This window comes from Channa argus, chromosome 8 (genome assembly GCF_033026475.1).
Source record: "Channa argus isolate prfri chromosome 8, Channa argus male v1.0, whole genome shotgun sequence".
In the NCBI taxonomy this organism is placed as follows: Eukaryota; Metazoa; Chordata; class Actinopteri; order Anabantiformes; family Channidae; genus Channa; species Channa argus.
The window spans coordinates 12,282,771-12,299,946 of record NC_090204.1 but is presented as its reverse complement, the minus strand read 5'-3'; the positions used below and the strand labels follow the sequence as shown (position 1 = coordinate 12,299,946).

Below are 17,176 nucleotides of genomic sequence, written 5' to 3'. Positions count from 1 at the left end.
TACCAATGAGAACAGTCATTTTACTTCGTCAATTTACTCTGTTGTTGGTTGCCCACCAATCTCACAGTTGTTGGTTTAATCCCTTGCTCCTCCAGGTCACATGTCGAAGTGTCCTTGAGCAAGACACTGAACCCCAACTTAGTTGCTCCTGGTGAGCGTTGGCCAGCTGCATAGCAGCTCCCCCCGTCGTTGTATGAGTGTGTGTGTGATTGTGAGTGTGAATAGGTGAATAAGAAGCAGTGTAAAGTGCTTTGAGTGCCAATAATTAGAAAAGCGCTATATAAGTGCAGACCATTTAAGTGCAGACCATTTAACAGTGAGGTCATGTCCTCTGTATTTTCGTCTTTTTATTGTGAGGTTAGGGATTGCAGCAATCTGCAGGGAGTACAATTAAAACACTACACATATAGGTGTAGATATGGATGTTTATGAACACATTTGAATATTTTCATATTTCATCTATTTAATTTTTACTACTTCTGGGCTAACAAATTAGAGTTTTAGCATCCTCCTGTTTAGACTTTATTTGTGGTATCGTGACGAAGTGAATGGCTCTAATTGTTTTTAACCTTTTTCTTTGGCCCTTTCAGATAATTGCACAAACCCACTGCAGCTGGCTCATCTATAATCACAGAAACACAAACAAGCGAGTAGAGAGTGGACCAAAATATACCAGTCACTCAAATCTGGATGAATAATGAACACAGAGGCTCCTATCTTTATGTGGAGACAAGAATAACTTCATGATGCAATATCACAAGACAGGACTTAACAAAGGCTAACTGTGCATTACACTGAGCAGCAATTCAGAGTGAGATGAAATATTTAGCAACACTTGGTTACTTGTCATTGTCAAGTCGAGTAATGTAGCCTACTGAATTTCATCAATACCAGACAAGTTCTGGTTTAGGGCAGGTTTGAGTTCGTGTTTTTATTATAAGATTAAGTTAACTGATATTAAAAAAACATGTTTTATTTTGTTTTAAATGTGGGTCATTTGGATGCAGCTTACCATTTGTCATTTTCTCCTTAACAGCATTACAATATGTATTTGAATACTACCAGAAAAATCCACACCTCTTTTCTCCCTGTGTATGCCTGCTTTTCTACATAGCCTAGAAGTAAATGTAATAAAGTAAAGTTATGTTACCCTCATTCAGTCTCTTCATTCTTGCTTTCTGGTACAACTTCATAAGATTTTTGTCTTTTACAGAGGACTATTCCAGAGAGATTTATATAAGTTTCCATGTGTGGGGTAGTCTCAGTTTGGTTCCCTTCTGATTAAATATGAACATATATTTTTATTTTATTTGAAACTAGAATCCATTGTCTGTGTCACTTCAATAGAGAAGCTACTATGTAATTCAATATAATGATTTAAAGGATTGGAGATGCAGATTTTAAGAAGTTAAACAGTTAAATAAGTCTTTTTATGCATGAGTCATGTGTGTTTAATACTGTTTTGTAATACGAATGTGCCCTCTAGTGGAAGATTTACACATTGCATCTCTCTTTTTCGATATTCCAGAGTTACTTCTTTTTTATAGCAAGAGACAAAAACTTTTTTACAAAAAATAATAACAGCTGAGATGATTATACATTATAGTTTATTAATGCTTCTTCAGTAGGCACTTATCATTGAGACATTAGCATGTAGTTCCTTCTGATGGAAGACGTTTAGTTTGTTTTTATGTCCTGAACCTGCCAGACATGAGTCCTTCCAGTATAATAACTATTGTATATTTAAGTAGACATAGTTGTTTGTTTTTTCTCTATAATTCCTGTTACCTAAAATTTCCCCTAAAACAATACAAAATATAAATGGAGAGATCATACTTTTATACATTTATTTGGATGTAGCTGTAATATCTCTAAAGTTAAAGTTTGGATTTAACCTTCATATGAACAACATGTGGCAGACAATAGCCAATCACTTTATAGAAGGATATGTGTTAAGTTCTTAAGTTAACCATTACACAAACATACACACATACAGACTCACACACCTAAACACAAGGTGGGTTAATGACGCTGGCCTCGTGCTCTGGTCCAACTGTCAAATAAAAAAATTAATTGATGCATTTAACATTTAACAGGCTAATAATTCCACCGAATGCAAATCTCAGTTCCAGACGAAAATCCAGTGTTTCCACTCTGCCACTTTGTTTTTCTGCTGTAAAGATTCACTGTACTTTCTGGACCAAAATTCAATCATTTCTGATTTCAGTAAGTAAATTTGAACACAAAAAAGCATAGAAAAACCACTCATGAAAAAAGCAGTGATTACAGGTGGTATTTCTTTTTTTGCCTAGACAGACAGATCTGTAGGAAGTTGTTCTTTAATAATCAATACAATACAATAATGCTTTCTTTACAATAATTTATGTATTTAAAAACTTTTTACAGCAAAAAGGAAAAAAATCCTGATGATACATAAACACACGCAAAAAAAAAAATCAGTTCATACAGGATTAAAGCATAAATCCATGAATATATACAATTTCAGTCCTCTTGCACAGGTCAACCATTTTCTGAAACCGCCCATATTATGCATAACTGTGTTTTTTATTCTTTATTTTGGGGCTTTACAGAAACAGTTTCAGATATTTCAAAATCTAAAAACTGCTATGGATTACACAATGCACGTGTAATGGTTTATTTTAACTCTTATTTCTTTTATTCACCTTGGCCCGGTTCACTCTGTTCTGATTGGTCAGCCTGCGGAAGCTTGGCAGTGTGCCCAGAAAAGCTGTGTAAAAACTTCATAACTAAACTGAATCATGGATATAATATGATAGTGAATGAGCATACCCGTGTCCAAAATGGACCTGCACTGACGGACTGAAGATGTTCTAATGTAGGATGTTCAGAGAAAGTTTCACTTTTTAGGCCTTCTCTTGAGCGAATTCGGACAGAGTTAACAGAGCAGACATTAATTTCTTCTACATATGTTAAACTCAGATTTTTGGAACTGTGAAGTTGTTAGATGTCCTCTTTACAACAGTTAATACTGACAATATTAAAAAGCATAATATGGCTTCTTTTAAGTGTGCTTTAACAGGTCATGTGATTCTGCCTCTGCACTGTCATACAAATTAAACTTTCTGTGACTGTTTTTAAAGTTCCAGAGTCTCTGCTTCTTGTAAAGGTCTCAGGATTACATCTCTCCTGTAGGCGAAACGAGTAAGTCTCACCCTGTGATACGTCATCTCTCTGTGCTGGAGCAGCCAGTAGAGTGAGAGGGTGAACTTAGCCAGTGCCAATGTGCAGCTGATTTCCACCAGCAGCAGTGTCACATAGAATATCATTCGAAATTTGCACTGTGAAACTCTGATTTTGTCCTGGTATGTGTTGGAAAGGGGTAGCTCTTGAGAGACTGGTTCCATTGGACAGATGGAGATGACTGAAGGGGTTGGTGTTTGGACGGTCGTTGGTTGGGTAGTGCAGAGGGTGGTGGTTGTGGCCACAGTTGTTGTCAAAGTAGTTGTTTGCATAGTTGTTGGCACAGTGGGGGTATTTGTTGTTATGGTGGTGGTAGTTTTGGGTGAAGCTGTCATAGTTGTTAGTGCACTTGTTTGTATTGTAGTTGTCATTACAGTGGTTTTGGGTACAGTTGTTGCTATAGTAGTTGTCAGTGCAGTTGTTGGTATAGTGATTGTTGGTGTGGTTGTTGCTGTAGTAGTTGTCACTGCGGTTGTTGCTATAGTGGTTGTTGGTGTGGTTGTTTCTGTAGTAGGTGTCACTGTGGTTGTTGCTATAGTGGTTGCAGGTACAGTTGCTGCCATAGTAGTTTCGGGTGTGGTTATATGTGCTGTTGTGGTAATAAGAAGGGAGGTGGTTATATCTGTGGTTGGGAGTGTAGTGATGTGTGTGGTGATTGTAAGATCTGTAGTGGAGGTTGTTGTTGTTGTTGATGCTGTTGTGGTACTAAGGAGTGGGGTGGTTATTTCTGTGGTTGGAAGTGTAGTGGTGTGTGTGGTGGTTGTGAGATCTGTAGCAAAGGTAGTTGTAGGAAGAGGAGTTGAGGTAATAAGCTCTGTGGTTGTTGCTTCAGTGGTTGGGAGTATGGTGGTGGTGGTTAAAAGAGTTGTTGTGGGTGGAGGGGTGGGACATATTAATTGATATTCTGTTAATGATTTTATTTGCTGTCCTTTGAGATTTTCGGGATACACGCAAAACACAGGAGAAACAATCTTGTCATCGTTTGCTTTTACCCAGCGGTAAAATGAAATCAGATTACAGTCACACTGCCAGGGGTTGTTTTCAAGGGAAAGTTTTTTGAGTTTTGTTAAAGGCTCAAATATATCCTCAGGAAGTGTTTGGAGGTCATTGTGAGCCAGCTTGAGCGTATTCAGTGACTGTAGCTTTTCAAACACATCTGGATCCAGTGACTTTAACTTGTTGTTCTGCAGATTTAACTGTGTCAGCTTCTCAGGTCCTTCAAAGTACTCAGCTGACAAGGTGACAAATTGATTATTAGACAAATCAAGCTTCTTTACCTTCTTCAAGGGGCTGAATATTCCTCGAGAAAGAGCACTGAGACTGTTTTGACCGAGATTTAACTCTGTCAATTTAGGCATTTCACCAAAAAGCACTGGTGGGAGACTAGTCAAATTATTCCTGTAAAGGGTCAGTGTTTTAAGATGAGGGAAGCCAATAAAGAATCCTTCAGGTAAACTAGTCAGAAGATTATTGTCCAAAGTGATCTTATTTAGTTTGTCCTTGTGTGGAAAGATATTTTTTGGTAATTCTGCTATTCGGTTTCCATGCAAGCCAAGTTCCTTCAAGTTTGGTAAATTCTGAAAAATCCCTTCAGGAATGGTGGTCAGCTGATTTTCATAAAGCCGTAGTACCTGCAGTTTGTTTAAGTGTGAGAACCAGTCAACAGACACCGTGGAGAGATTGTTTTTAGCTAAGTGCAGTAATAAAAGGTTCTCAAGACCATCAAACACCTCGTCTTCAATTGTTTCAATCTGGTTTCCATGTAACTGGATCTCTCCTACTTTTTTAAGGCCATCGAACAAGCCTTTCTCCAGCTTACTGATACGGTTAAACTTTAGGATAATCTTCTCCAGGTTGTTGAGGTCTTTAAAGACCCCCACTGGAATTGATGTTAATAGATTGTTGGAGATCTCAACCTGCGTGAGTTGTGCCAAACCTTCAAAAGCTCCCGGCTCAATAGACGTTGTATTGGTGCTCAGGAACTCCACCTTTGACAGCTGAGTGTTTGTAACAAAGGCTGCCTTGGGGATTGTTTCAAGATGGCTATTCAAAAAGAAAACTTCAGTCACACCTGTTCTCAGATCTTTTGGGATTTCTGTTGTAGATGAACTAAAAACAGCCTGGTTGTCTTTGGGGCAGTCTGTCTCCTTTTGGCATAGTTGGTCTTGAGTCAGTGACGACTCTAACACTAAAGCCAGCAACAGAATGATCGTTTCTCCTCTTGGCATGTTTTTCACTCTAAAAAAAGTCAACACTGTGGTAATGAATAACTTACTGAGTACATTCAATTTGGACCATGTGTACAGTCTTGAGGCAATATAGGAGATATATTTCTTATACATATATTTTCTTCTTAACTGCAATGTAATGTAATGTACATTAATTCATCACATACTAGGTTTCTTGTCAAGTTATCATTAAATCTATTTCCTATTAAAGTTAAATATATAAAAACATATGCCTACCTGAGTGTTTCTGTGGCAGGATGTCACAGAACATTACAGCAGTGAAAAGAAACAAACAAGTGCAGCCTCCTTATCATCTCCACTGATCCATAGTGAGGCGTGGTGTAAGACATTTCTGCAGCTTCAGATAAGCCAAGCCAAACTTTTCATATTTCAGCTACTAACTACACTCCTCCACAGCATGTATATTTTGTCATATTTTTCATGATCACTGATATTAACCAGCTACACACATATTCTTATTTCAGAAATATGTGTTTGTTCCCTCATTAGAACATAAAGAAATACCATAATTTCCCCACATTTTACATAGAAGTATATCCAGTTTCTTGATTATGTTTTTGTTTAACTTCCTTAGAGTACATAGTTCTTATCAGGCCACACTTAACTTTGATATAACATGTGTGATTAAGTTTTTATTTCAGTCTCTGTAAATGCAATCAAAGCAAGAGAGTAAATATTTGGATTTTTCAAACATTATTTGGGCCTAAATTCATTAGAAGCCAATCTTTTATATTGATTTTTTTTGCCTAGGGAATAGTAGACATTGCACATATAAGTTGGATGAGTAGAACTCATTATAAGTTAGAACTACATCACTCTTGTTTATGACTATCAACAGAGTTTAGCCTTTTTAAATAGACTGCTGTGAATTGAATCCTCAAAACTCTGTCATACTTGCTGTGCCTCCTTACCCTCCCTATGGCTACTTTTAAATACTTAGTCTTAGTGGTGTCAATAGGTTAAGCCCCTGCCTACAGTGGCATACAGTGTCATGTATCAATAATAAAATCAAATGACATTGCCGTGTGCTATATAGTGTGTATTTTTCTTTTTTTCCCCATTCATCTGATACAGTATATCAGGATAACACTACTTGCCTTTATCACATAACTTGAAGGTTGTAGGTAAACTAATTTAAGAAGCATTTAAGTTAACCTCAACAAATAAAGTGTGAATTAAGCATAACTTGAAATCCTATTCAGGGAGATATAGTGCATTAAGAAAAATATTATAAAACTTAAGTGGCATTTAGGGAACCAAAGACAACTAACACATTTGCCTGTTACAATATTTAATCGAGTAAATCAAGTAAATAAAAGTATAAATGATCCTTTAATGTATTGTTGTTAGCAGGAAACATCATTCTCAAACTGCAATTCAAAATTCAAAGTGACTGTCAATCACTGAAAATGTAATTGAAATTTTTCAAAAATGTTCACAGTACTGAATCTAGTTTCTACACATTTTTTCTAAAAGAAACACACCATTTCAGTGCATTTGCGTTTACATTCAGTCATTAAAGGTCCCAGTTAGATGACTTGGTGGGTGTTTTTAAAGTTAGTGTGTAAGACATTCTCTTTGTACAGCACACATGAAGATGAATACTGCCTGGTAAGTTTGAAACCAAAAACCTGAAAGTTATTAAATTCATACTAAAACATTTACCTATCGGTATTTTATTTTGTCTTATGTGGTTCTTTCTTTTGCCTTTGATGCACCAAAATGAACTCGGTGTTCCAGATTTTCCGAACCAACCACAACAAACAGTGGCCAGTTTTGCTTAGCTTTGAGTGTTTTTGAGTTGCTGATGCTGGGTGGTCTCCTCTACAGCACATAGTTCTTATTTCTGCTGCCGATATTTCCCCTGCCTCTCTTGTTCTTCCTCCAGCACACACAGCAGATGATGGCAGTGCTGATGATGACAGTGGACAATACTGCAATGATGATTAGAATAGTTGTAGTGTCTTTAGAAACTGTTCCTGTTTCCCCCTGTCCACTGCTGGTGATTTCCTCTTGTTCACATGTGGCTGTGCTCTTGACAGGAGGTAAAGATGTGCTTTGTCTGGTTGGAGGGGTTTTGGGTTTTCTTCTTTCCTCCGTTGAGGTCAACACAGGCTTCTCAGTAGAATTCATAGGCATCAGGTTCTCATCTGCCAGAAGAGCAATCACCTCACCACTTAGCCTCAAAGGTTTTTCACATACCACAAGGGTTTCGTTGGTCTTGGATGGGTGCTGTCTCAGCCAGTTCCTAAGAGGGAGAATATCATTGTCACACCTCCAGGGGTTTTGCTGCAGGAGTACTTCGTCTGCCATAGTGAGCGCATCTAGACTTTCCTGTGGCAGGTTAGGAAGAGAATTGTTTCGCAGATCTATCTGTCCCAGGTGTTTGAGGCCCTTGAGGAAACCCAAAGGGAGGGATTTGATGAAGTTGTGCTCCAAGGAAATGTTAACTAGGCTAGGCAGACCTTCGAAAATCCCATCTTGGAGAGTTGTGAGCAGATTGGTGTGAAGTGATACCTCTCCCAGTTTCTCTAAGCCTCTAAATGCCCTGGTGGAAACATAGTTGATCTGGTTCCGACTGAGCACCAATAGATGCAACCAAGTCAGGTTTCTGAATGTGTCATCTTCCACACGGCTGAGCTTGTTGTCATATAGCCATAACTCCTGCAGGGCCATGGGTCCAAACACCCCTGGGCTCAGACTCTCCAACTGGTTTTCATAAAGAGAGATCTGGAAAAGGAGGGGCAGGTTTAAAAAAATCCCTTGTGGAAGAGATGTTAGCCTGTTGTGGGAAAGGAACAGTTTCCTAAGTTTGGGAGTCTTGGAGAATAGGTCATGGTGGAGGTGAGTGATAAGATTGTCCTGTAGGGATAGCTCCTCTAAGTTTTCAAGGTCATCAAGACTCCCGAAAGGGAGTTCCTGCAGTGCGTTTTTGTTAAGCCGTAATGTTTTCAGATTTGACAGCCTTTTGAATGTCTCTTTGGACAGTTGAGTGATATTGTTTCCAGAAAGTGACAGGAAATTTAGTTCAGTAAGCAGGTGAAAGGTTTCCACAGGTATAAAAGTAAAATGGTTTGTACTGAGGTCAAGGCTATTCAGTTTTGTAAGTGAGGAAAACCAGCTTGGGCGGAGCACCAACAATTTGTTATTCTTTAGGACCAGGTTTTTAAGATTTTTAAGATTTTGGAACAAGTCCTCAGGGACATCTTCTAGTCTGGTGCCAACAAGCCCTAGGAAACTTATGTTCAGAGTGGAATAGAATGTGCCAGGGTGCACCCAGCTCAAAACAGAGTCTTTAATCACAAAAGTGTTTATGGCTTTAGAAACATCAGTCAGGTCCTCTGGTTTGAGGGATGAGAAACTGCAGTTTAAGAAGTAGAGGGAGGTGGTGGATGTGGGCACAGCTTTGGGTAAATCTGTGAGGCCACTGCAGTAAATTTGGGTTTTTTGGCATTTGCATCTTTCTGGACACGCCCAAACAACAGCATTGAGAGAATTGAGAAGCATGAGCATGTGAAGGACCAGTGACAGATCCATGTCCACCCTAGAACAGAAGAAATGGTTATGTTGCCACATAACACATAAAAGTTAATCAAAATATTTGCAAGTTGTATATATAGTGTCTTCCACCAGATTCAGAAAAAAATTGTGGCAAATATGTGAGTGTGATCTACTGTGCCACGGGAGTCTGACAGTGATGAATCTTATATCTGATTTAAATCGAAGGATAGGGGTTAATAAACACACTGTCAAAAATATATTGGTTTGTGTGTTAAGGAGTGTTCACATTATTGCAGAGAAATTAGGGTCTAGCACTGTGTGTTCCGCAGCTGATCATTGTAAAATGTATCCTCTGCAACTGCTGGGGGCGCTGTACCCAACAGTGCCACCTTACCTAAAATGCTAAAATTGTTAGTTTCAAAGATTCAAAAAGTGATTTTTGCCTGGTTTCTGTATGATGACAGCATGTTAGAGTAAAGTTTGAGTAACAAGAGTAAGTAGTTTTTTTCATCAAGTCTGATCCATAACCACTTTCTGCGTTGCAGTACAGCGTAATCACTAAAGAATTTTTCCCTCCTTGCTGGTGGAGCTTTCTCTGTCATAAAATCTCTAAACTAGCTGGAGATGGCAGAGACACAGTAGTCAAAGCCCAAGGTTTTTAAATGATACATCAGGACTCAAGTTATACAAAATGAACTCTATCATTTAACAGGAAACTTCACTGACTTCATTAGGTCGACATTAGGAATATTAAGACAGAATCCTGTGTTTCCCGTGAATACACATATGTACATGAGGGTTTCTGTTATCATAGGCTACAAGTTCCAAAGCTTTGATCATTATGATGATTTGTTTGACTATGACTTATCCTCCATTAAATATTTTTTACAAAATCTTCCTTTGATCATAGGCAGCATTCATCATATTCACAACTTACCTTCAGCAGCGACTGTCAAAGGAAAAAGCTGAGATGCTGAGTTGGTCTGGTTATGTTTTTGTGCGTCCTGCCACCCTCCTTTACACTTCACAAATACTCTTATAAACGTTTCCAATTTCACAACATCACATTTTCCTGGTCTTCGTCATCACTTTATTCCATTCAACTATGAGTAGTTTTGGGGGGGTTTTTTGTACGTTTTCCCGGAGCTCAGGAAATCTGTTCTTCTTTTTCTAACACTGTTCGTCACCCTGCTTTCCCCCTTCCCCTTCTGTTCCTCTCTCCCACCCACACTCACATTATAAGTTAAATGTGGTATGTGGGGACAGACATGTGAAAGCCCCACCCTCTGAAAAAGAAGTTATGTTCATATGGTTGTTTCCAAGTTAGGAGATGCCTGATTTGGCCACATAGTTTAACGAGATAGTTTTCTTGTTCCCAGACCGGCAAGAATTTATTTTGGTTTTGTGTGTGTGTGTGTGTGTGTGTGTGTGTGTGTGTGTGTGTGTGTGTGTGTGTGTGTGTGTGTGTGTGTGTCTGTGTGTGTCTGTGTGTGTCTGTGTGTGCGTGTGTGTCTTTTTTTCCACAGATTTATTGGCAAACATTCCAGTCTTTGTTTGGATGTGAAAATTTAAATATCAGATGCACATATCTTTATTGTGATGCCCCTTATATGTTTTAAGCCATGGTTTTGAAATTTGCAGAGAGAGCTTCTGTTCAGATGGAGAGATTTACTTACTTCTTTGATCATGTTTATGTCTATTCAGTGTGATTTACCTCTGGTGCTAAAATGTGGAATGTTTGCCAATAAATGTATGGAAAAAAACTTTAAATGTCAAATGCCTGCCTGCTTTTATATTTCCTGTGTTGCTTTTAAGTAAATCCATCTGTTTTGTAACACAACAAACCCTCTTCTCTACAGAAAAAGATAGTGAGGGTGGGGCTAACGCATAGACAGTCAGCAGTTGCAGTTTTTCTATAAACATTCTAGAAGACACAGCATTTAGAAATTGAAGTTTTGACTTAATACATTTTGCCTTTTGTGTAAATAATGTAGGTGTCCACATGGAGCCAATAAAGGAATTTAACAAACTGGTGAGATACTGTTGTGTTAGTTGTCATTTTATTTACCATTGTTAAAGTTGTTCAGTTAGAGAGTTAAAAGTTACTGCCTTTAACATGTTGTCAGCTCTGACACATAACAAAGGGTAACAAAGAGTTGGTCTATCGATGAGAGTTGTTTTGTGGCCACTGGCCTGTAATCGGTTCCCTAACAAGTCGTTAGTGAAACCAGTTTCTCCTACTGTCCAAACCTTTTTTCATTTTTATTTCTGTCAAGAATATATTATTAGACATAAGAGTATTATGAGGATTATGGAAAATATCTTTGATGACAAGGTAAAAATAAGGCAAACAACAGGGTTTTTTTTTTGTTTTGTTTTTTAAATTCCTTCTGTGACAGCACAATTTAAAACACACACAAACACACATTCAAGCTGTGTTTCTCTGTATGCCCACTGTTGTGTGAGCTCAGCGTACTGGAAAGGCTTAATCACTCGTTGTCATAGCAATGAACTTGGGTGCTGTTCACCAATTCAGATCTCTTTTGTTTGGTTTTTGTTGAATTGTCCAATAACTTCCCCTGAAATCTGAGGCATCTACTGTCATTTCGTGATGGTTTTAAAAGCTTTATGGAGCAGCAGATGCACACAATCAATAGAAATGTTGAATGAAGTCTAATGTGCAATTGGACTTAGTCTGTATTTTAAGCGTAATTTAACATAACACCAAAAAAGAGAATCAGAACTGAGTGGACATTGTGGTGTTGTTTCACAATCCAGTCAAATTAAAGGACCATCATTTTACAAAACAAAGAGTCATCTCTGTTTTCACCAACCTTGCAAAAGATTTTTCCTTTTTCCTGTTTCCTGTTTTTAAATCTGTTTGGATTTTCCAGCAATTGAGAAAATACTTACTTCCTAACTTCAATCATAACTTCAAATCATAACTTCCTAATTACTAGTTATCTAGAAAACCCAGGCAAGAATCTCAGATAAGAGATAAGGAATGTTCTTGTACAAACAGTATGACTGGTGCCTTGGCACAAATTGTGTAACAACAAATTTCAAATATGTATAGTCACCAGTTTATGGGTTCATGTATCTGCTGTGTAATCCCATGAGTGGTCCAGGCTGCATACAGTATAATCAGAAGATAAAAAAATTAGAGTATTTAAATACCTTTTAGTATTACTGATAGGAATTTAAAAAACAAGAATAATTTGAAGAAGTAACTGAGTTCACATTACCATAATGGTTAAATGTGTTCACAGGGAGAAATAAAGAACAGAAGCAAATAGATATAGGAACTGTATAACCAGACTGTATGGCCCATAAAAATCATTAATGACAAAAGTGATACTGAAGGTGTTTGTTCTCATGCGTGTCTTAAGTCAGACGCAAACAAATGACAGATGGAGAACAAAATGTGCCCCGAATTACTCATGGGAGAGGCAGGAAAATATCATCATGATGTAAGCTGATGGAGGTTTTACATGTTTCATCTGCAAATAAAAAAAAAAACATCACTTCTCATCTACCAACATAGTCAAAGAGAGAAAGAACCTAATTACTCAAATGTTGTCTGCATCCTACTTCATCCTACTTTCATATTTTCACAACTAGAGGGAAACACATGGACACATGGGACTTGTGATAAGCACATGTAGTCTAGGTTTTACTTTCATATGTGAAACACTTTCCAATACACAAGCATAATTAACATAAAATGCAAAGAAAAGCTCAACAATGACAGGAACACCATCCTTAGGTGGAGCACTGGTTACAGTGTGGAGGAATTTTGCAGGTGTAGTGGTTGTTGGGATGTTGGCAGTTTGGGAGGCTCCTTGAGTGGTGGGTAATGTTCCCTGCTGTGTGTTTGTTGAAGCCACAACTGATGTTTCTACTCAAGTTGAAATAGAGTGATATGGTTGTGTTGGTTCATGCGAGTCATTTTGAGTGGGGAGAGTTAGAATTAAAAACTAGAAACTAGAATTTCACAAAACTCGAACTCCTCATCATGCATAGATCCAATCGTACGGCGCACTTGGTAAAGTGGACTATGACACATCACATCATCTTTGTCAGTGACCACGTGCTCATTTTGTCTTATCCATTTCGCAATATCTCTTATACTACAAGTACAGTCCCAAGGGTTGCCACTCAGGTAAAGTGCTCTCAAAACTGTATTTGACAAAAATATATCTCCTGGAAGAGTCTTGAGGCTGTTATTCTGCAAATCAATATTCAAAAGCTGGCCAAGGCCCTGAAATAGGTTTTCTGGTAGACTTTTCAGTTTATTGTCATTGAGGAGCAATGTTTCCACTGTGGTTATTCTTGAGAACAGCTGAGGATGTAGATAGTGGAGGTCATTGGATCTCAGCGAGAGCTTCTGAAGCTTGGGAAGACAGCAGAAAAGGTCTGAAGGCAACTCCCTCAGCTTGTCATTTAGATGGAAATTAAGCCACAGGAGCTCAGACATGTTAGCAAACAGATTTGCAGGAACAGTAATTAGTTTAGTTGTAAACAGATAAAATTCTCTCATCTCAGGCATTTCACCCATTAGCTGGTCTGGTAGAGACAACAGTGGGTTGTTGTAAATGGTAAGCTTGCTCAGCTTTGGCATGTTGTAAAAGCTCTTTTCTGGGATTGCCTGAAGTTGGTTGGAGGACAAAGTGAGAATCCTTAGGTTCCTCAGTGACCAAAAAACCTGAGGTGGGAGGCTGGCAATCTGGTTTTGGTTGATTCTTAGTTCTTCAAGGCTGACAAGCTCATCAAACATCCCAGCTTCTAACACCTCTAGCACATTATTATAGATTGAGAGCTGTTGAAGCTTGGTCAAGGAGTGAAAAATGCCAGGTGGAAGCTTCTTTATGGAGTTTTTTCCAAGGTTCAGAAAGGTCAGGTTGGTCAGTCCATCGAAAACACCTGAAGGAAGACTAGTAAGTCTGTTTCGACTCAGGTCTAGTTCCTTCAGCTCAGCTAGCCCCTTAAACATACCTGGCGCAATAGTCTCAAACAGGTTTCCATCTAAATGCAGCTGCTCCAGAGTGGTCAGTGGTGTGAATAGTTGAGCAGGAACAGATGAGAGATTATTGAATGACAGTTTGATAGATTTAAGCTGTGGAGAACCATGGAACCCCTGGGGATGGATTGTGTGTAGATGGCTATAGGTCAGACGGAAACGTAGCAGGAGGCTCTTGTTTGCCAGGCTCTGGTCAGGTATGACAGTAATGTTTGTGTCATTCAGCACCAGCAGGTATGTGTGGACTGGCAGCTGTTTTGGTATATCTGTGATGCTGCCGCCAACACACTTGACAGCCCCAATATGGTTGCACAGGCAGCTGCTGGGGCAGGTGTCAAGAGAAGTCAGGTACGGCAGCGTGAAGAGACTGAGCATCAACGACAAGGGGGCTGCACAGTAAAAATAAAGACACAAGCGTTCATTACTACATTATTCTTGTAAGTTTGTCTCCATAGTAGCATTCAAAATTGTAGTGTATATTACGATTTTCCCACAGTTTATCCAAAAGGTCTACAAATCAGTTTCTAAATTCAAGAAATTCAATATTTGACACAATACTGCAAATGTACTTATAAAATAACTAATAAAATAAAAGAGTAATTAGGTTAAAATGTTCTTCTCTTAAATAACAATTAAAAACCAAAGCTGCAGCTAAGTTGGCTTGATTGAAAAAAGCAAAGGTTACATATTATACTAACCTCTAAAATGAGAATCCATCATTGTCTGTTTGGTGTTATAACCATGCTGCTGTGGTCCCCTTGGAGATATAGCGATCCGGAGGAGCTGGAAGTCTCTATTTATTAAAACACCCAGCCCCTTGTTCAGCCAAAATACCCAACCAAATTTCATCCATCATATTACATGTCATGCTAATCCAACCAGTGACTTTTCCTCCTGATTCCCGATGGAAACCATCTACTTAAAACAATATGAGAAGATTTAGACCATGGAAATTTGTTAGGTTTATTTCATTAGAACTAACTCATAATATTGGACTTATTGTTATTAAACTAGTGTTGGATCCAATATACATTATACCTACCTTCTAGTGCCTTCTATTTACTTTATATATGTATGCAAACAATTGGGGGAATCTTTTTTTTTGTCTTGTTGGATAGTTGTAAACTTTTTTCTGTATTATTTGTATTATAACAATTTAAACAGTCCAACTGTTATCTGAGTGACACAGAGGATGCTGGTTTATTTCCTGCAGCCTTATCTTGACAGGGTCACCCCACTCTGCCTGTGCTCCAGTGTACGGACTGAAGTCAAGAAGATAATGGTCCATTTCAGTTCCGTGACACTCTGTGTCTGATGCTTATTATGTGACTCAGCAGCAAATTATGCATGAAAAAAACATTTTAATGATTAATGTTAAATAAATAAATGTACTAATGTAAATGTACTAAATGTATTTCACATTTGTGTAGATTTGTGAAGTAGAACTTATGAGAAAAATAGTTAGAGAAAGAAAGTTTTATCCTATTGTTTCTGGTTCGTTGGATGGTAACTGAGAGTTTAACAGGCACAGATGATGCACGGTCCGTTTTCCCTCGATCCAAATCATAGCTTATTCAGTCGTTTAATGTCTATATTACAATTTGAGTCAGCTTACACTCCAATTATTTTGGAGAGTAAAATCATCAATTGTGCTGTGCAAAAGTAAACTAAATTGTAAAACTGATATAAGTTTACTTTTAAAGTATGTGGAGTGTGGAGTAAAATTATGCAACAGTAATTAGTTTTATTAAATTCAGTTCTTGTTCTTGTATTTGTTCTGTATTTTATTCTTCAGGGACCTGGTTGTTATATAGGCAAAATAACTGTGTTACTGTAAAATAATACACAACAGTAAAGCTGGCAGGGATAATTAAATAATTTACATCTATATTATTTTACATTTTTATGACATTTACTGTAACTGGCTGATATATTGCAGTGTCCCTGTAACTTTTGAAATTACAAAGAATATAAATCTCTCTGTGAGCACTCATTTATGAAAATATGTAATATTATCATATAATGTAGATGTATGAATGTTGTGTCCATTTTTCTTTTATGTTGCTGATTTAGACTAAATTCACGGTGTCACACTCATTCAGGTTTCCCTGAAATCTCTTTTGTTTATCACACACTGTGTGATTCAGGTCTTTTTACTTCAGTTCAACATTACTAGACTAAGCGTTTCTGTGACATAGTTTTGTCACCCTCTTTCAACAGATCCATTGAGCTGATCTTCACTGCCATTCCTTCACTCAAACTTCAGATTTACACTCTTTAATATAACAAAGAACAGAAGTAAGAGAAGTAGAAGACCATGTGTAGGGTTAAGAATATTTTGAAATGTATATGTTGTTGTGTAATATTCTAATTGTCCCTTTTTGATGGAAAAGTAATGCAAACATTTTCGCATTTTCAAACCTTGAAAAAAATCATTCTATGATAAAATTATCCTGCCTCCACAAATGTCAGCCGTGCTCTACTCCGTGTAAATTTTTAAGTAAACCAAAATGCCCCACACCAAGCATAAAGTAGCAGAGTGAGGCAGTGTTGACTTTTATCTGTATTACTGTACACCCTAAGATTTGAAAAATGTTACTATTTTCTTTGCCATTTCTTTTTTTCCCAAAGGAAAAACAGCCACAAAGGAGATTCTCTCCCATTAAACTATCACGTCAGATTTTAAATAACCTCTTCAAACCATTTTTTCAGTATTTGTGATCCCCATTTGTTGAGCTCTACCTGTTTTTAGAAGCATATATTCTCAGAAGCATTCTTTGTAGTGTTTCCATCGCAACATAATAGACGGGTTATGGATGAGGCCATGATTACTGTTTAAATAGGCACAAGAGGTTCCTAAGATTAAGCTGTGCCAACTTAAGGAGTAGCGTCTTCCTACAAATGCATTTGCCAACTTAAGGTTGATGCACGAGTTGTTTCTCCGTGTTTTGTTATGCTGCAGAAGCAGTGTTTAAAAACACCAGTATGTTCTTAAATGAGCTCAGCTACAGAGCATTATTTCCTCCTGTGCTTCCTTTTGCATGTTTGGCTATGGAAAACAACTACATTGAAAAACTTTCAGACACATGAAACATTATCACATAATCATAAAGGACAAAATGTTCCCTTTTGAATGAAACTTGACAGGTAAGCCATCTTTTCTTTATCGTAAATATTATAATGT

The 17,176-nt window shown here is 37.8% G+C and overlaps 3 protein-coding genes across 3 annotated transcripts; all 3 read right to left on the bottom strand.

The window, feature by feature from the left end:
* Window positions 1–1,632: 1,632 nt before the first annotated feature.
* On the bottom strand, window positions 1,633–6,599 carry LOC137131795 (carboxypeptidase N subunit 2). The gene is made up of 2 exons (XM_067513556.1): window positions 5,688–6,599; window positions 1,633–5,460 (listed from the first exon to the last, which is right to left on the bottom strand). The coding sequence occupies exon 2, from the start codon at window positions 5,448–5,450 to the stop codon at window positions 3,117–3,119; it is 2,334 nt and encodes a 777-aa protein (XP_067369657.1). The 5' UTR covers window positions 5,451–5,460; window positions 5,688–6,599; the 3' UTR covers window positions 1,633–3,116.
* Window positions 6,600–6,784: 185 nt separating this feature from the next.
* Window positions 6,785–10,187, bottom strand: lrrc15 (leucine rich repeat containing 15). Its single transcript, XM_067513557.1, has 2 exons — window positions 9,910–10,187; window positions 6,785–9,015 (listed from the first exon to the last, which is right to left on the bottom strand). Exon 2 carries the CDS (start codon window positions 9,006–9,008, stop codon window positions 7,296–7,298), a length of 1,713 nt encoding a protein of 570 aa, XP_067369658.1. The 5' UTR covers window positions 9,009–9,015; window positions 9,910–10,187; the 3' UTR covers window positions 6,785–7,295.
* Window positions 10,188–11,025: 838 nt separating this feature from the next.
* Window positions 11,026–14,842, bottom strand: LOC137132210 (platelet glycoprotein V-like). The gene is made up of 2 exons (XM_067514439.1): window positions 14,691–14,842; window positions 11,026–14,381 (listed from the first exon to the last, which is right to left on the bottom strand). The coding sequence occupies exons 1-2, from the start codon at window positions 14,839–14,841 to the stop codon at window positions 12,943–12,945; spliced, it is 1,590 nt and encodes a 529-aa protein (XP_067370540.1). The 5' UTR covers window position 14,842; the 3' UTR covers window positions 11,026–12,942.
* Between the last annotated feature and the right edge of the window lie 2,334 nt (window positions 14,843–17,176).

Coding starts and splice junctions, on each gene's coding strand:
- LOC137131795 (XM_067513556.1), bottom strand. CDS start 5,450: ATGCCAAGAGGAGAAACGATCATTCTGTTGCTGGCTTTAGTGTTAGAG.
- lrrc15 (XM_067513557.1), bottom strand. CDS start 9,008: ATGGATCTGTCACTGGTCCTTCACATGCTCATGCTTCTCAATTCTCTC.
- LOC137132210 (XM_067514439.1), bottom strand. CDS start 14,841: ATGAAATTTGGTTGGGTATTTTGGCTGAACAAGGGGCTGGGTGTTTTA. Junction 14,382..14,690: donor GATGGATTCTCATTTTAGAG/GTTAGTATAATA, acceptor TTTACTGTGCAG/CCCCCTTGTCGTTGATGCTC.